Source organism: Chrysemys picta, chromosome 14 (assembly GCF_011386835.1).
Source record: "Chrysemys picta bellii isolate R12L10 chromosome 14, ASM1138683v2, whole genome shotgun sequence".
Classification (NCBI taxonomy): domain Eukaryota; kingdom Metazoa; phylum Chordata; order Testudines; family Emydidae; genus Chrysemys; species Chrysemys picta.
Window position 1 is genome coordinate 32,264,021 of NC_088804.1, and position 15,695 is coordinate 32,279,715.

The window sequence follows — 15,695 nt, forward strand, 5'->3', positions numbered from 1 at the left end:
TATTAATAAATGTTTTAAAGATTAATCAAGTGTTATGGATTGTTAGAGTCAAACAGGTTGTTTATAGCAATCATTAACACCTTCTACTGATGTCCTGATAACCAGGGGTTGGGAACAGCGGATACAGACCTATGCACTGTACAGGCACATCTCTGAAACTATTATCTTGTTGTCCTGAAGCTCAGGTTTTTTACCACTCTCCCCTACCCCCAGCTGTTCTGATTGTGAAGAAAACCTCTCAAATGGGAATGGAATGTAGCTGTGCAAAGATGTCTAGGTGAGTCTGGAACAGCTCCGACAGGTGTGAATTGCCCCATTCATCTCCCTGAGGTGTGAACCCAGACACCCAATGATGATTGTTTGAACATCAACACAGTTAGCTATTTCATTCCTCATGTGAAAGAGGAGAGGCCGGGTCACAGATCTGCACAATTCCTTGTGGGCAACAACTCATTTTGGTGCAACAAATGGGCAAGAGGTGCCACCGCTTATTTTTTTCCTTCTAATCAAGAAGGATCCAGGCCCAAGGAGGAGAGCAGATTCCATAGTCAAGACCATCCAGGGAAGCCTGATTTAAAGAGCCCAGTGGACCTCAATTAACTGAGAGATATCTGATTTTGATGACTCAAGTGAGAAGCGCTTATTGTGGGGGAGGAGGCTGGAAGAGTACCAAGACTTTTTCTCCCCAATCCGACCCCAGTCTATAACACATACTACTCATATCGGTAAACTTGTAACATCTATTAGTCACTTATTAACCCGTTGTATGCTATTGATAAATGTACCCTTCATAGAAAGTGACCAAAACCACTTGGAGTGCTACAGAGCTCAGTCCTGCTGCCAAAGAACTCAGTGACAAAACTCTCATTGACCTCAATGAAAGGAGGATCATGTCCATTGTCTATCTTTAATTGGCTTAGGCCTGACCCATTTTCAAGAAGCTGGATGGGGATGTTGCTAAATGCTTCTATGACATTCACATAAGTAGTCTGACTGTATCTCCTTGAACGTGACACTGCACGGATGTGTGTTTTTTGAACGCCCATTTGTTTTTCCATGACACTCATCCTCAAAGTTTTAAATATTACTCCTAAAAAATGGAGTTCACTAACAGCAAAACAGTTCTGGTATACGCTCTGTAAAATGGATCTGTTCCAGCTGAAATCAGTTGAAGAGGAGGAATGAGAACAAGGGGGTACCTTATGCTGAAGCCAGCTGAAGCATCAAACACATTTCGTAAGCAAGGAGTACAGCCAACTCTATCACTACAGTTTCATAAAGCTGACCTCAGTCAGTTCATATTGAGCTGTGGCTGTGTGATTTGCTCTCTTAGCTGCTATAGAGACTTTCTGGAAGCTTCTTATTAGCTTTTGAAAAGAGCCATGGCACAAACTGGACTTCTAATTTTTCTCCTCATTAGCATACTACTGCTGGATCAAGCTACTGGCCAGGCTTCCACGTTCAAAGCCAGAAAGCACAGTAAACGTAGAGTGAAAGGTAATCAGTTTAATTGGGGGGAGGGGGTATATACTATGGGCATTTACAATACTCTTAAATATTATTTGAACCTGTGGTTAATATTATTTTTAAAATGTATTATCAAAGGGTATTTGTGCCTATATTTACTCTGTCTAGAGAGAAGATGCTGTATACGTTATTTGGGTTACAAGTACGAGTAAAGTGAAGTGTAATGTGCTAAACTGTATTACATAAATATAGGGTAGAGAGCCAAATACTGTCCTCTCAGCTCCATTGACTTTATTTAGGATTCTGAGTTGTAAATGAGATGGCAGTTTGGCCCATGATCTTCAGTTCTGTATTATATAATGGATATCACCAAGAATGGAATATCATGTGCATCTGGTCAAAACAAGCTCAATAAACTAACAGACTCCCAAGAATTTTTGTTGAGATTTATTTTCCATGACCTAGAAAGTTTTTGTAACTTTTTAATGGGATATTTGTAGGATATTCTTCAATTCTAGTTCTTTAGGGAGTGTCGTACAATGATGGACAAACGAAGCCCGAAAGAATTGGTGAGAAAAGTATAGTTTCCCGCTAAATATACGCAGAGCAAAGACAAAAACCTTGCATTTTGGAAATGTGTGTATTTAATTTAAACTTACTTCCCATTTTTTAGAAAGCATAATGTAGATTACACAGCTGGTGAACATTTACTTGTTAGTCGGTGAAAAGTAAGCAGCTTACACAAGTCCATTTCTTACTATGCTCACACTACTCTGAAAGTCGGGAGGCTGTATGGCATTTGTTTCCCCTTCTCATGAATCTGTCTAGTTTTGAGGGTTACTCAAAACTAGACAGATAGATTACATACTCATTACTGTGGTATCTGGGAGCCCTGATTCCTATTTTAACCCATGTGCATTTTTGTGCAGTAGCAAAGTAAATCTGAACATCGGGCCTCTTTTATTTAGGTGACTAACTTTAAACACCCAAAATTGAAAATGTCTGCCATAGCATCTTTTGGGATTGTTTGGGGTTCTTTTACCAAGACAAGTATATAAGGCAGGTTGTAGCCCAATCACTAAATATAGTTTTCAAAGCGAAAATTCCATGAAAACAACTCTCAACATCTCCAACCCATCTAATAGTTAAATTAGGCCATGTCTACACTACAAAATTATGTCGATTTAACTTACATATGCATACAGCCACCGTAGTTATTAAATCGCTTGTGTGCGTGCACACTTGGCGCCCTGTGTCAGCAGGGCGTGTCCTCACCAGGAGTTCTTGTATCAATTGAATTGTCAGTGTAGGGAATTGTGGGATGGTTTTTGAAAGTCAGTAAAAGTTGACGGAAGTAACACAGCAACTACATTGACACTGCATTGGCCCAATTTCATCAACCTTGACTCTACCCCATTTGGGGAAGTGGTGTTACTAAATTGGTGTAGAGAGGCGCTTATGTTGGGGGGAGCCAAATTTAAGTGAAGACACTTCCACAGCAAGGTTGATGCAATGCAGCTTACATTGACCTAACCATTTAGCGTAGGCCAGGCCTCAAATGTACAGCCAAAACCAAATCTCGTCAGCAGCCCAATACAATAATGACTGATCTCTAAGCAATAGTCTGAATTTATAATTCAGTAACACATTAAAAAGTTGGAATAAGTGAACTACCATGAGAGTGCATTGGAATTTCATGTGTATTTACCTAAAGAGAGCCCAAAATGCAATTCAGTAGAAACCAATGAGCGAAACAGCAAGCTGTCATATTAATATTATTCTGTATTTAATCTTGGGAAATTAATTTTACTAAACCTATGTATTTTAAAATACACCTCTACCCCGATATAATGCGACCCGATATAACACGAATTCGGATATAGCGCGGTAAAGCAGCGCTCCGGGGGGGCAGGACTGCACACTCCAGCGGATCAAAGCAAGTTTGATATAACGCAGTTTCACCTATAATGGGGTAAGATTTTTTGGCTCCCGAGGACAGCATTATATCGGGATAGAAGTGTAGTTAAATATGCAATTTATTTGTTTATGAATATTTGTTGCTTTATTCTCAACCTGCATAAATTTTGTGTTGGTATAATCTCACTGATTTCAATGGAAGAAGGTGCACTAGTGTCACAGAGAACTGAGTCTGACCCAGGTGAACATTTCGTTTGGCTTATAATGATTACTAGAATTGCATTGCTTTGATGTTGTGATTTTATGGCATTTAAATGATTGCTACTTAATTTTATTGCATTACAGCATTTTGATTGTCTCTGAACATTGTAATTACTATGATTTTTCTTCCAACTAAAGAGTTATGCAAATCTAATACATGCAGAAGCCCATGATATTTTAACAGGGCTTCTGACTTAAAGATCATCTTGAATGTGTATATTTATTCATTCTTTCTTTCTTTTAAGAAAAGAACGGTGATCTAAAGACTCAGATTGACAAGCTGTGGCAAGAAGTAAACTCCCTGAAAGAAATGCAGGCACTTCAGACAGGTAAAACATGTTTTATTAGTCTGTTTTTACTAGGAAATAGAATCATAGAATATCAGGGTTGGAAGGGACCTCAGGAGGTCATCTAGTCCAACCCCCTGCTCAAAGCAGGACCAATCCCCAACTAAATCAACTAAATGTCACTAAACATTTTATCAGTGAAACCAAACATCTCCTGCCCCACTATAATGTTCAATGAGGAATCATACTTCTTTGACAAGTGGGATTCCTTAGCAACATGTCGCTGAGATGTTGCCAACATCTTCCACTTGATGAAGCCAGCAATGACCTGGACTTTGGAAGAGCCATGCTGGCATACCTCGTGGTCTATTACCATATAGGGAAGCATAGCCAAAAATAAATAAGATTTAATAAATGAGACTGTTGTGCAAATCAGGCATTGAATGTAATCTCTCTCTTTGAAAAGGCATTTCTAGTTTTAAATCATCTTGGGTCACTTGAAATTAGCATTTGAAGGGAGGAGGATGGTGGAAAAAGTGACTGGAAATGAAGCCCTAAAGAGTTTTATGTCCTCTGTATGTTATCCTGCCAGTGGCAATATTTATCTATCAATTGCCCAAACAGAGATTTGAATTATGAATTTCCAATCAATATCTGATGACCAGGACATACTGTAACTAGCCCTTTAGCACTTTCTGTCTTCCATTTATTTACTAGGGACTAGACTTAGCTAATGCATAACACGCTTTACTTTGGCACTTAAATGTCACAAGTATGAAAAGACCTTTAGATCCTTGTCTTTGGCGTGAAGCCAAGAATCCACCTACTTCCTGGCAACTAAACCAGCTCTGCCAACAATACAAACATCCATTTCTCCTCAGCATACATTATGAACCCGATGAGGTGAAGCCAAATGTGTAAAGTTGGCAGTAGGGACTATTTACGAAAAAAAAAGAAGTTAAACAAACAACAGGCCTACATCGTCTTTGTGTGTATGTGTGGCCTCAAACAACAGCATAAATAATCCTGAGGAAATTACTGTACATTCCTGGCTGGATCCAGGCTGACAATGGTGACCCAAGTAGATTAATATAAAAAGCATAGAGGTGGGATTTTCAATAGCCCCTTCTGGAATTAAGATCACAAGTCACGTTGACTTTCAGTGGGACTTGTAGGCCCTTAGGGGCTTTTGAAAATCTCCCACTAAAATGTCAGCTCTGTTCTGGAACAGCCCTGGCCATTTTGCCAGCCAGGGCAGAAAATGTTCTTGGTGCTCTCCCCACCCCCACAAACCTGCACACGAGCAGCCAAATGCACAAAATAAAAAAACAAAAGCTGAGTGGCGCTGCCCTGCTCGCCTGCTCCTAGAACTGGTCCAGACCCTATTCTAATATGTGACTCCGTTTCTTAATCAACATGCTCAACCATATCTATTCACAGTCTGTCTTCGTGGAACAAAGATCCATAAGAAGTGCTACCTGGCATCTGAAGGTGCCAAGCATTTCCATGAAGCCAATGAAGACTGCATAGCCAAGGGAGGGACACTGGCTATCCCCAGAGATAATGATGAAACCAACTCCCTTCAAGACTATGGCAAGAAAAGTCTGCCAGGGGTTGCAAACTTTTGGCTGGGTATCACCGACATGGTAAACGAAGGGAAATTTGTTGATGTCAACGGGATGGCTCTAAACTATTTTAACTGGGATCGCTCCCAACCAAATGGGGGAAAGCGTGAAAACTGTGTCCTGTTTTCCCAGTCATCTCAAGGCAAGTGGGGGGATGAAGTCTGCCGTACTGTCAAAAGATATATTTGTGAATTTCTAATCCCGTAATTCCATTCCCATTAGCTGCACCAATATTTGGTTATTAATGTGCAGGTTTTGCATGTTAGTAGTTCCTCCTACTTACAGCGGTGAATTGAAAATACTTATTGAAATGCACATCTCCCACAATACACAAATCTTGCCTTAAGGCAGGAATTTTCTTTATTAATTTATTTTCCATTCAACTGCTAAAAAGGTTGTGTTTAGTGAGGTCTCTCACCATGCAACTGTGGCATATGCTGTACGTTTTGTTTTCAGATATATTGCATCATATTTTGCCATATACTCACAGATCAGATGTATTGCAAAATATGATGCAATACATCTGATACGATGTTATCAACATCGTAAAGTCAAAATCCATCTTTCAGACCCACACTACATATCTTTATAGATTAGTGTTTGCTTGAACCCCATGCAGAACTCCGGTCAATATTTATGAAAGTTCCACACATAGAACATTCACTAGAGAGTGAAATTTGCCAGCATGAAGCTACGGAAGCTTATTAAGTAGAACTTTAGTGGCGTATAAACCTCTGCAAATGGATGGAATTCCTCTGCTGGAGCTCAACAATGTAGCTCTGAGATAAAATTTTGATCAGAAGGAAGAAAAAAAATGAATAGAAGCTGATGTTATTCTAAAAGATTATGGAGTTAAAAATGACACATTCCTAGAAATATTCCCACTAGCGATCAAGACAGCAGCCCAGCTAGAAATGTTTGCTTCAACTCAGATTGATTTTATTATTTTTAAATGTAAAGCATGTCATTCGGAATGTTCTTCTGCCCATTTTGAAGTGCAACCTCAGGGCTAGGTCATGCTTGCAGCTTGCCATCCATAATAAGGGGCAGTGCACAAGCACACCACCCAGCAGGAGCAGTATGCTCGAAGACATATTGCCTTGTGGCACTCCCTGGTTGTAATGGGGGGGAGGTAATTGGTGACACCCCTTTGCAGGGTGCAACATGCTAGTAGCAAACCCGCTCCGTTGCCTGGCATATAGGGATGGGCAGAGCCATGGCTTCACCTGCTCCTTCCCACTCCCTTCTCAATTGCTCCTCACGGGAACTATCTAGGGTACAGCCTCTGCACTCCACCCGAGGACGAGCATGGCAATTAACATAGCCCCAGTGTGGAACAAAGAGAGAGGGACTCTTTGCCCCTACCTACATCTCTATGAGCCTTATTATCCAGGAGACAATCTAGCCTCACGAAACGCCAGCTGTGGAAATCTTTTGTATGTACTGGTCATTTGGAAAATATTGTCCTTGTGTTTCGGCACTGACTTGTTTACATGCAAATTCCAGTTAAGCACCTGATGTTTGGAAGTGGAGGAATTACACTGTTTATTTTTTGCTATTCTTAATCTTTCAAAAGAACTGTAAATAAATCCTATACGTTTAGAGAAATGGAAACGATAGAAAAACAGAAGCCAGCCATATACTTTGCTTTGTATCACCCAAGTATGCTTTATCTTAGTGGTATGTACAATGCAGTTTGCAAATAACCTCTTGCATCCTAGAACATGAATTCTGTTACTTGGCGGTCAACTCTTAGTTTTCCTTTTAATTATACAATAAATTTTAATTGCTAATAAATCAAACATGTAATTCACTAATGGGTTGTTGTTTTTTGAGACATGAAGACATGGACAATCAGCATTTCAAAGATAAAGTGTACAAGGTTACATGTATTGTGGTTCTGTAAATATTGTGTATACATCCTGTATGAGAGAGAATTCCATCAACACTGAGGCTGAGAGAAATCTGAGTGAAGTTGCTATTCCATAATATTGAGTACTTAAGGCGGGCTTTGCTCAAGGTGCATTGAGAAGACAGGGTTCAGACACAGATTAGGTTTAGGATAGGGCTTGGATTCACGTTCAAAGCCAAATCTGGGCTAGGATCAGAGTCTAATGTCACCAAAATCTTGCAAGACTGTGGGCCAAAATAATAGAAATCATAAGAGTTCAGCTGTTCTTGTGACATTTCTGCCATCTTGGGCTGAGTCTGATGCTGTTGAAGTCACATGAGAGATACAGACAATAGGCCCTTTCTGATTTCAGCTCCAACTAAGAACCAAAGCTATTGCAGCAGGTCTGGTGTCAGCAGTGGTACAAATGGAATCTATTTCTTACCGGTATGGGGGCGGGAGGGGGGAGGAACGGGGATCACGTGACCTTCTCACATGACACTCCATGTGACTGCTCCCCACCCCCCCCAGCCTGGGGCCCCCATGCTCTTCCCGTCCGCTTCCCATGATCCACACCCCTTACCTGGGGAGGCGGGGGCTCTGTCCTCCTCCCGCTGGGCCTTTGGAACCACAGCAGGGAAAGGAGCAGAACGTGGGGCTGCAGCTCCCCCAACGGCTGTACCGCCCCATCCCCACCCTCCCCAGCCCTGTCCTCTGGCAGGGCTGCTGCTGTACAGATGGAGGAGACCCTGCGTGGAAGGGCTGGGGCCGGTACAGCTGTGCCAGAGGAGCTGCTGGCATGGGGCCATTCAGCTCATTCAGTCGTGTTTTGCTGCTCTTCTTTCCGGTACGCCGTGCCACCTATAAATATCTTGCTGGTACGGTGTACTGGACCGTACCACCCTACTTGCACTGCTGGGTATCGGTGACTCAGAATGAAGGTTCCACTTCCAGTTGGGCCCATCCCTAGTATTTGTAAGTGGAATGTGATACCTTTGGGTAAATGGTTTGCTCACCCACAGATTTCTCTAGCCAGCTAGGGCCAAGGTCACATAATTTCTCAAAAACTAATCACCATTAGGGCTGGTTGGCACCTGGCTGGGAGACCACCAAAGACGGTGCAAGATGCTGCAGCAGGAAATGGTGTAGTCATTTTTGATAGGGGTCACTCTTCTCACTGATCCAGCATTCCAGTACGGCAGTAAAGGAACTGACATGTTTGTGGGATCATCTTCCAGGTGAGATGCTACACCAAAATCCTGACCCCATCTAGTCTTTTGCTGTCCATAGCCCTTATCACAAGAGTAGTGAGAGTAAGTGAGTTCTGTAGGCAGATTTCACTGTAGGTAGTTAGATTCTGGCTAACTAAATTCTCCTGAACTTTCAATCAGATAAGCTTTTCTCCTCATCTTTAGCTGTTGTGTTGCTATGTACTGGCAAACAGCTGCCCCCTTCCATTCCAGAGATGGCCACACATCAATAGTGGGCAACGGTACCTGTACATATAGAACCATTTTATACATGAATAGTTATTATTACTGCACCTTCATTGGTGAAATAATTATTTCTCTAGATGAGGAACCTGCAATAGAGGCTTAACTGTCCACCCTGCTAGCCATCCTCTGAATGAAATTATGGGAGCAAAGCAGGCTATCAGGATCTATCCGTCTCTATTAAGCTCAGCAGATGCTATGGTCCCCGTTTGGTTTTGTTTTTAAACTGTGATTTAAATAAATGGAGAGCCCTACAGTAGTTTGATATGGCCTCTTATATGCCAGTTCACTGGGTTAGTTAATTATATAAATATATCTGAAATTACATTATGTTCAACATATAATTTCACCACAGTTTTGGAAACCTATTCACATGTGCAGTAGCACAAATACCTACTGAATTCTAAAGGGGTTACTCTTTATTTCTACTCAATTTTCATCCATTTACATTAAGTAATAGCAATATAAACTGGTTATGGACACTACTGGGGGACATTTTTCCATATACAGCAGATGTCATACACTTTGTTAAACAAACAGACATCTGTGCCAATTAATTAGTTCACAAAGTTACAGCCAGTATGGGGGACTCAGACTTAGGTCTTAACACTCCCAGCCAGATGCTTTGTCTAATAACTGGGATATCTGAAGTAGACCAGAAGGATGGGGTGAAAAAGGCAGGGCAAAGAGAATGGTATGGCTGGCAGGAAGTTAAGAGTGGGCAGGGGAGAGAGAGGAATTGGGATAGATGAAGAGGAGGAAACAGAGTGATGGTAAGAGTCAATTGCCGGTAATTGGGCCAAAGCAAAAAAATGTTCCTCTTCCCCCATTCACTCACATCCATGAAATAGGTCACTTGATGAGCTTCACAGAGCTTTGCAGTGGTGGATCTAGACAGTAGTGACTAGCAAGTCCTAGAAGGACCTTGTTAAATAGCACAGACAATCTTCTTCCATTGTCCCCACCCTCACTCTTCCACCCAGCCTACCCCATCCTGTAGATACTATGTAGCATTTGCCCTCTCTCCACAGAAAACAGAGTCAATTTCACCTCCTTGCTCCTCTCCCTCCAAGAGGGCTTGCATGGCCTCCCTACTGCAGGGACCAGCTGTCACCAGTAAAGGATCTGAGTGCACCAGCAAAGCACAAACTGCCACATTCCCCTGCTTTTCCTCTAACTGTGATCATATCGCTGCATGAAGCCAGGGTGACTTAGCATTAGGGGATGGGTGTTTGATGCCTGATAAGGAAACAAGCCTGTCCCAGATGGCTTGAATGACTTCATCAGAGCCTCACAGGGGAATGTATTTCCTAACCAAGTAGCCTTTCTGTGCTGTTGCTCCACTTTTATCCCAGAATGGTGAGTGAAATGGAGAATGCTCCCAAAGCAACGCACTGCTCTTGGGGTCGAGGTAAGACGGACAAGCTGGTAAGCAGCATGAACAGCAGTGAGCCACAAGCTATCATGGCAAAGTGGAAATCATACTTCTCTGTAAATAATCACACTTTGGGAACACTGACATAAATCCTACTCACTCTGAAAGAGAGAGAGTAAAGCTTTGTTGAAGAATTCTTGTCCCAAGTGCTCAGACACTACTGGGATGGAACCCACGTAAGCATTTTGACAAAAAGACTAGAGATCAGACAGGCAGAAGGAAATTAACCATTTACAAAATATTTTTGCCAACTTTTCTACATGTTAAATAGTTTTGTTTCTTCATCTGTGGTTGTAAGTGCAATTAATTGTAAGGCATTAATTAGCTCTTTTTCTTTCACTTGGATTATTAGTGAAATAAATTAACACAAAAAATAAAAATAAAAAACCAAGGAAAATATTGGTTCCTGGTTAAAGAGAATCAAAATGATACAAATAAATCATTAGATTGAACACACTATAAAGTTATTTCAAGTCAAGTAGGAATCATACAACCTCTGTTCTCTATGTTCAAAACAATGAGTACAGCCTTTTGAGAATTTAGCTGCTGTTTTATCATGCGTATGATCACTTCAAAGTTGTTTTCATTTCAAAATGTTTGAAATGGAACAATGAATAGTTGTTTTTTTCAAAATACTTGAGGGCTTTTTTTTTTAATTTTCACCATTTGTATTGCAAATGTTAATGAACTAGTTCTAGACATTTTGTGTTTACTAAAAAAATTGGTCTTTGGTAAATGAGAAATATTGATAATTGTTTTGATAAAAATTGAAGAAAAAAAAGGCCTCCTCTTTTGTGAAAAAATTGACAGTGTCAACAATTATTTTATTAAAAGTTATTTCTGAAAACAGGCCATTCTCCAATAAAACATGTTTTTGTTTGAAAAATGTTGGCTACCTGTAATCTGCATCAGCATTTTATTTTATACAGATATAGTGTATGTCAGGAGCCTCCATATTTCCTTCTTCCAGCAGAGGTCTACCTTTCCTTAGTAAAACCCAGAAAGATTTTCAGACTATAGCTACATAAATACACACACACTGCTACCAATTCCCTCAAATGATTTTTTGCTTTGATGTAATAAAATACAGGTTTGGCTAACAGTATATGTCAAGGACTGAAAACCAAACAAGTATGATAAGAACTGATAATGGCTTTGAGGACCTGTGAAACCCATGACTACAGAGAACTTAAGGCTTGAACTTAAGATGGGCTTGGGTGTGCTATTGTCTGAAATCATTGATTGGGATGTGGGGCTTTCATCTTCATATGAATTATTAGTATTGCCTAGGTAACCCAGTCAGAGATCAGGACCTCATTGCGCAAGGTGCTGTACAAAACAAAGGAGAAAAAGACCATCCTTGCTCCAAACAGCTTATACTCCCTCCTTCTTCCTCCTGATAATGGAATGTGTCACATGACCCATGGATCTTGATTCATCCCCTAACCAGACCCTCCAGTTGTTAATACCTTGCATTCCCAGACCCCACCTGTAATCCTACTGATGTTTTTCTTTCAAATTCCCCTTCTGCTGCCTTCCCCGACTCCAAATTCTGATGGTCCCTGCTCTTTGCACCTGGTTGTACAGCACCTAACATAATGGGGCCCTGATCTCTTTTGAGGCTCCCAGATGCCCCTCCAATACAAATGATAATAGTCTCCACTGAACGCAGCCAGGGTCGCTTTGTTTTGATCACTGTCAGAGCAGCGTATGGTAGGTGGTTGGTTAGTTAGTGATTTCCCACTGATGACTTTCCTTAGGGAATAGTTGTGATGGCAGACCTGGAAATCAGCTGTTTCCTTTGCATGGGCTGGAGGGCGTTCAATGTGATACATAGTTTTCCACTCTTAAGTAAGTTACAGTAAAAATACCCAAGATCTGGAGTAGAAATTGCAGTAGTGACACCTAGTGGTATAACAAAACAATGTGGTTCCTACTTTGTTTTTTAAAATGCCAGATGATCTCAGTAATAAGTACTGTTAAAACTGCTCCTCCCCCCCACCTTCTAATTCAATGCTAAAGAAATCAGTGCAGTGTAATAGATCTACCCAGCTATCAGGGACACTACGGTGTAGGCTTAATGTGCATGAAATAATTATATGTAACAGTCATCTTGACAGCTGCTGAAGAGTCTAAGTGATTAGGCCATAAATGTCACAAATAAGTAATGAGTCTAAAAGGCTGCTGCTACTACTATGTATTTGAGAAACCAGCTGCAGGTTGGTATCTGGAAAAAGAATGATCCTGGTGTTTCTCGGGCATCTGGTTTCATTGTGCTTAATAAATAAATACAACGGAACATTTTCTGCCAGATCATATTCCCTCTGAATCCACTAGGATTATTACAGCTGGATGGTCCTATACCTCACTACTATAGAGACTGACAATTTAAGACTTGCAGCAGGAGACGTGGAAGGACAGAGCGAATGGTTATCTTGTATGGAAGCAAAGTCTCTGGAGAATGGCTGTGCATTTTTTAGTGAGTTTGTGATACAGCCATATCACAATGGACTAGAGATCTAATACATGCACTTGTGCATTCATCTAATAAGCAGGTGCTCCATCTTCCAAGGTTTGCATAATGAAGTTAGTATAAGCTAGTGAGAAATACTTCACATATATCATTAATGGACTTGCTAGGTATTGACTTTTAGGCACAGCACTCTGTGAGCTGACACAAATTACATCAGATTACAGAATCATAGAAGTGTAGGACTAGAAGGGACTGCAAGAAGTTCTAGTCCAGCCCCTTGCACTCAAGGAGGACTAAGTATTATCTAATATAATCCTGACACTTTACAAGCAATGTCAGTGGTAAGGTCCTGCTGTATGTTATGTATGTTGAACTAAAAAAACCCAGAAGTTATAGCTTAATGAAGATTCTAGCATTCTCTTAATATTTAAGTGAATGGTTAATATAGCTTCCATTAAACAGCAACTCATTTTTAACTAGTATTGCTCTTCTTCATAGATTTAAAACTGCCTGGCTGTGTGTCATAGATCCTAAATTGCTCACAGAGAACAGAGATTCATCCTTTAGCTCTACTGGAAGGGGCCTATGCTTTTGGAGCCTCTGAACTCTGTGCTGACCATTGGGAAGTCCTGAGCAGCCATAGGGCCTTCTTGTACACAAACTTTAAGGAAGAGGCTCAAAATGTTCAATATTTGTAAAAACTAAAAATCTTGCCTGCAGTTTATCAGCATCCCGGACTAATTCCTATCATGTGCTCTTCTCCCCACTTATCCTTCCACCTTGGCCTCTGGTGATGGCAATGAAACGTCCTTCCAGGAGCTCAGGATTGGGTTGGAAATAGCTCCCCACAAGGAGTCCTCTTCTAGTCATTGCTGCCTTTGTCTTACCCTGGGAAAAGTCTCTCACTCTGTTCCTTCCAGCCTCATCACCCTATCTTTATTGGGGAGGCACCAGCAGGGAACTGTCCCTTGTATAAAGGGTTCACCCCCAAACACTTACGACTCAATAATGAATATTTTTAAAAATACAATTAGCTTCAGCTTGTCATATTAGGCAAACAACTCTTATTAGGGCATGAGGTTCTAATCTCATACTGTCATTGCTAGGCAACCCACTGGACATAAGAACAGGGTCCCCCCTCCTCCTACTCCCCCACACACATATATGTATTGGGCTCTCATTCTTTCCCCACTATGCTGTTCTTGCCTTTTTACAGATTTTACAAGTGATATTTTACCTCAGTATGAACTGAGAGGCAGGACTCTTGGGTCCGATTCATGACTATATCATTGGTCCTCTGTGAGTTTAGGCAAGTGACTGTTCAGTTTTGTGCCCCAATTGCCCTTCTCACTTGGAAGTTTAGAATGCAGTGGGAAGTTCCACTAGGCTGGTTTTGGCTGCAGTAGCATCTGCAGGGTGGATGTCCATGTGCAATGGATTTAAGTACAAATAGTCTGCAAAGAGGAAAGTAGCCTAGAGGTTTCTAATTAAAATGAACCAGGGAGCCACTAATACACTGGGAAACAGTTTCCAGATTTTGAATTTCGGGATTCTTGCTCAGAATGCTCAGTTTAAACCTTCCCCTGCGATAAAAACCAGCTCTATAGACCACAGTAGCTGCTGTGCTGGGGTATAAGGTCCTTCAGTATCATCTGGAAGAGATGTGACAGCCCTGTCAGGGCCAGCTCTGGCTTTTTTGCCGCCCGAAGCATAATAAATAAATAATAATAATAATAATAATCGGGGCAGCCGGAACGGCAAAGCAAAAAAAAAAAAAAAAAACCTGCGGCGCGGCCGGAGCGGCAAAGCAGGAAAGAAAAAAAACATGCGGGGTGGCCGGAGCCAGGGTGCAGGGGGACTCGCTGCGCTGCAGACGTGCCCCGGCTAGTGAGGGATAGGGGGAGGGAGCGGTGGGGGCGGGGGGGAGAGAAGGGGAGTGGCCAAGGCTTCAGCGGGGCGGTCGCCACACGGCCCTGAACGCCACGCCACCTGCCGGGAGGGCTCCGCACCGCTCCGTTCGGCGGGGAGGGAAGGGCAATCAGAAACCAGCCATCTCCTCCTCAGACCCTATTAGAGGTTACTCCAGCTGACATGATTTTGAAGATCAGATTTTTAAATAAAAAGAAGAATGTGCTGATGTACAATCCTAGGCCTCTTTCTGCCCTCCCTGATTTCCATGTTGTTGCCTTTATATAAATGAAGGCAGAATGTGGCCTATCTAGGATGGTTCACATGCAATCTGTGACTCTTTTGGAATTGGTCCTTGGGGGGGAAACAAGAGTAAAACTTAAATATTTATATTATGTCTTTTAAAAAGAGCTCTGCTACTCTGTGGGATTTATTTTGTTTATCCTTTGTGGTTTGCCATTACTGTTGAGAGTTTGGAACTATTTCCTTCCCTATGGATTTTCTATTTAGGAGTCTGAAGGGTTTTGTTTGGTTTTGTTTTCTGGCTTTCACCTATAAAGCCTTATTCCGGCATAGTTGCTTTTTGTTAAATTCCTTATCTGTGATCAGCTTAGTTAACAAGACAAGTAATTTCAGAGCTCAGATACTACACTGATGGGCGCCCTAGGAATGTTATATTACCTAATTAGGGCCTGGTTCCTTTCTCTCTTACAATGATGTAAATCAGGAATCACTCCACAGATGTCAATGGTCCTGATTCTTGGTTTCCTTTTGCCTACGTATGCAGCAGAAATGGAAGCGGGGAATAAAGGTGCTTTTAAGTTACTTTGCACTCCCCATATTCTGGAGCAGTCAGGGTCACTCAACCTCTGGTGTAAGTTACAGCAGTATGTGGGCACTGGGAAGCAGAGAGCAGCTGTAACACAGTGAAAGCCAGC

The 15,695-nt window shown here is 41.6% G+C and overlaps 1 protein-coding gene across 1 annotated transcript; it reads left to right on the forward strand.

Moving 5' to 3' along the window:
- Positions 1-1,107: 1,107 nt before the first annotated feature.
- CLEC3A (C-type lectin domain family 3 member A) lies at positions 1,108-7,370 on the forward strand. Its single transcript, XM_005300568.4, has 3 exons — positions 1,108-1,497; positions 3,891-3,974; positions 5,373-7,370. Exons 1-3 carry the CDS (start codon positions 1,383-1,385, stop codon positions 5,762-5,764), a joined length of 591 nt encoding a protein of 196 aa, XP_005300625.1. The 5' UTR covers positions 1,108-1,382; the 3' UTR covers positions 5,765-7,370.
- Positions 7,371-15,695: the final 8,325 nt, after the last annotated feature.

Bases quoted from the DNA above. Each gene is read 5' to 3' on its own strand.
- CLEC3A (XM_005300568.4), top strand. From the start codon at position 1,383: ATGGCACAAACTGGACTTCTAATTTTTCTCCTCATTAGCATACTACTG. The intron at 1,498-3,890 runs GTAATCAGTTTA...CTTTCTTTTAAG, and splicing joins CAGTAAACGTAGAGTGAAAG to AAAAGAACGGTGATCTAAAG. The intron at 3,975-5,372 runs GTAAAACATGTT...ATCTATTCACAG, and splicing joins AATGCAGGCACTTCAGACAG to TCTGTCTTCGTGGAACAAAG.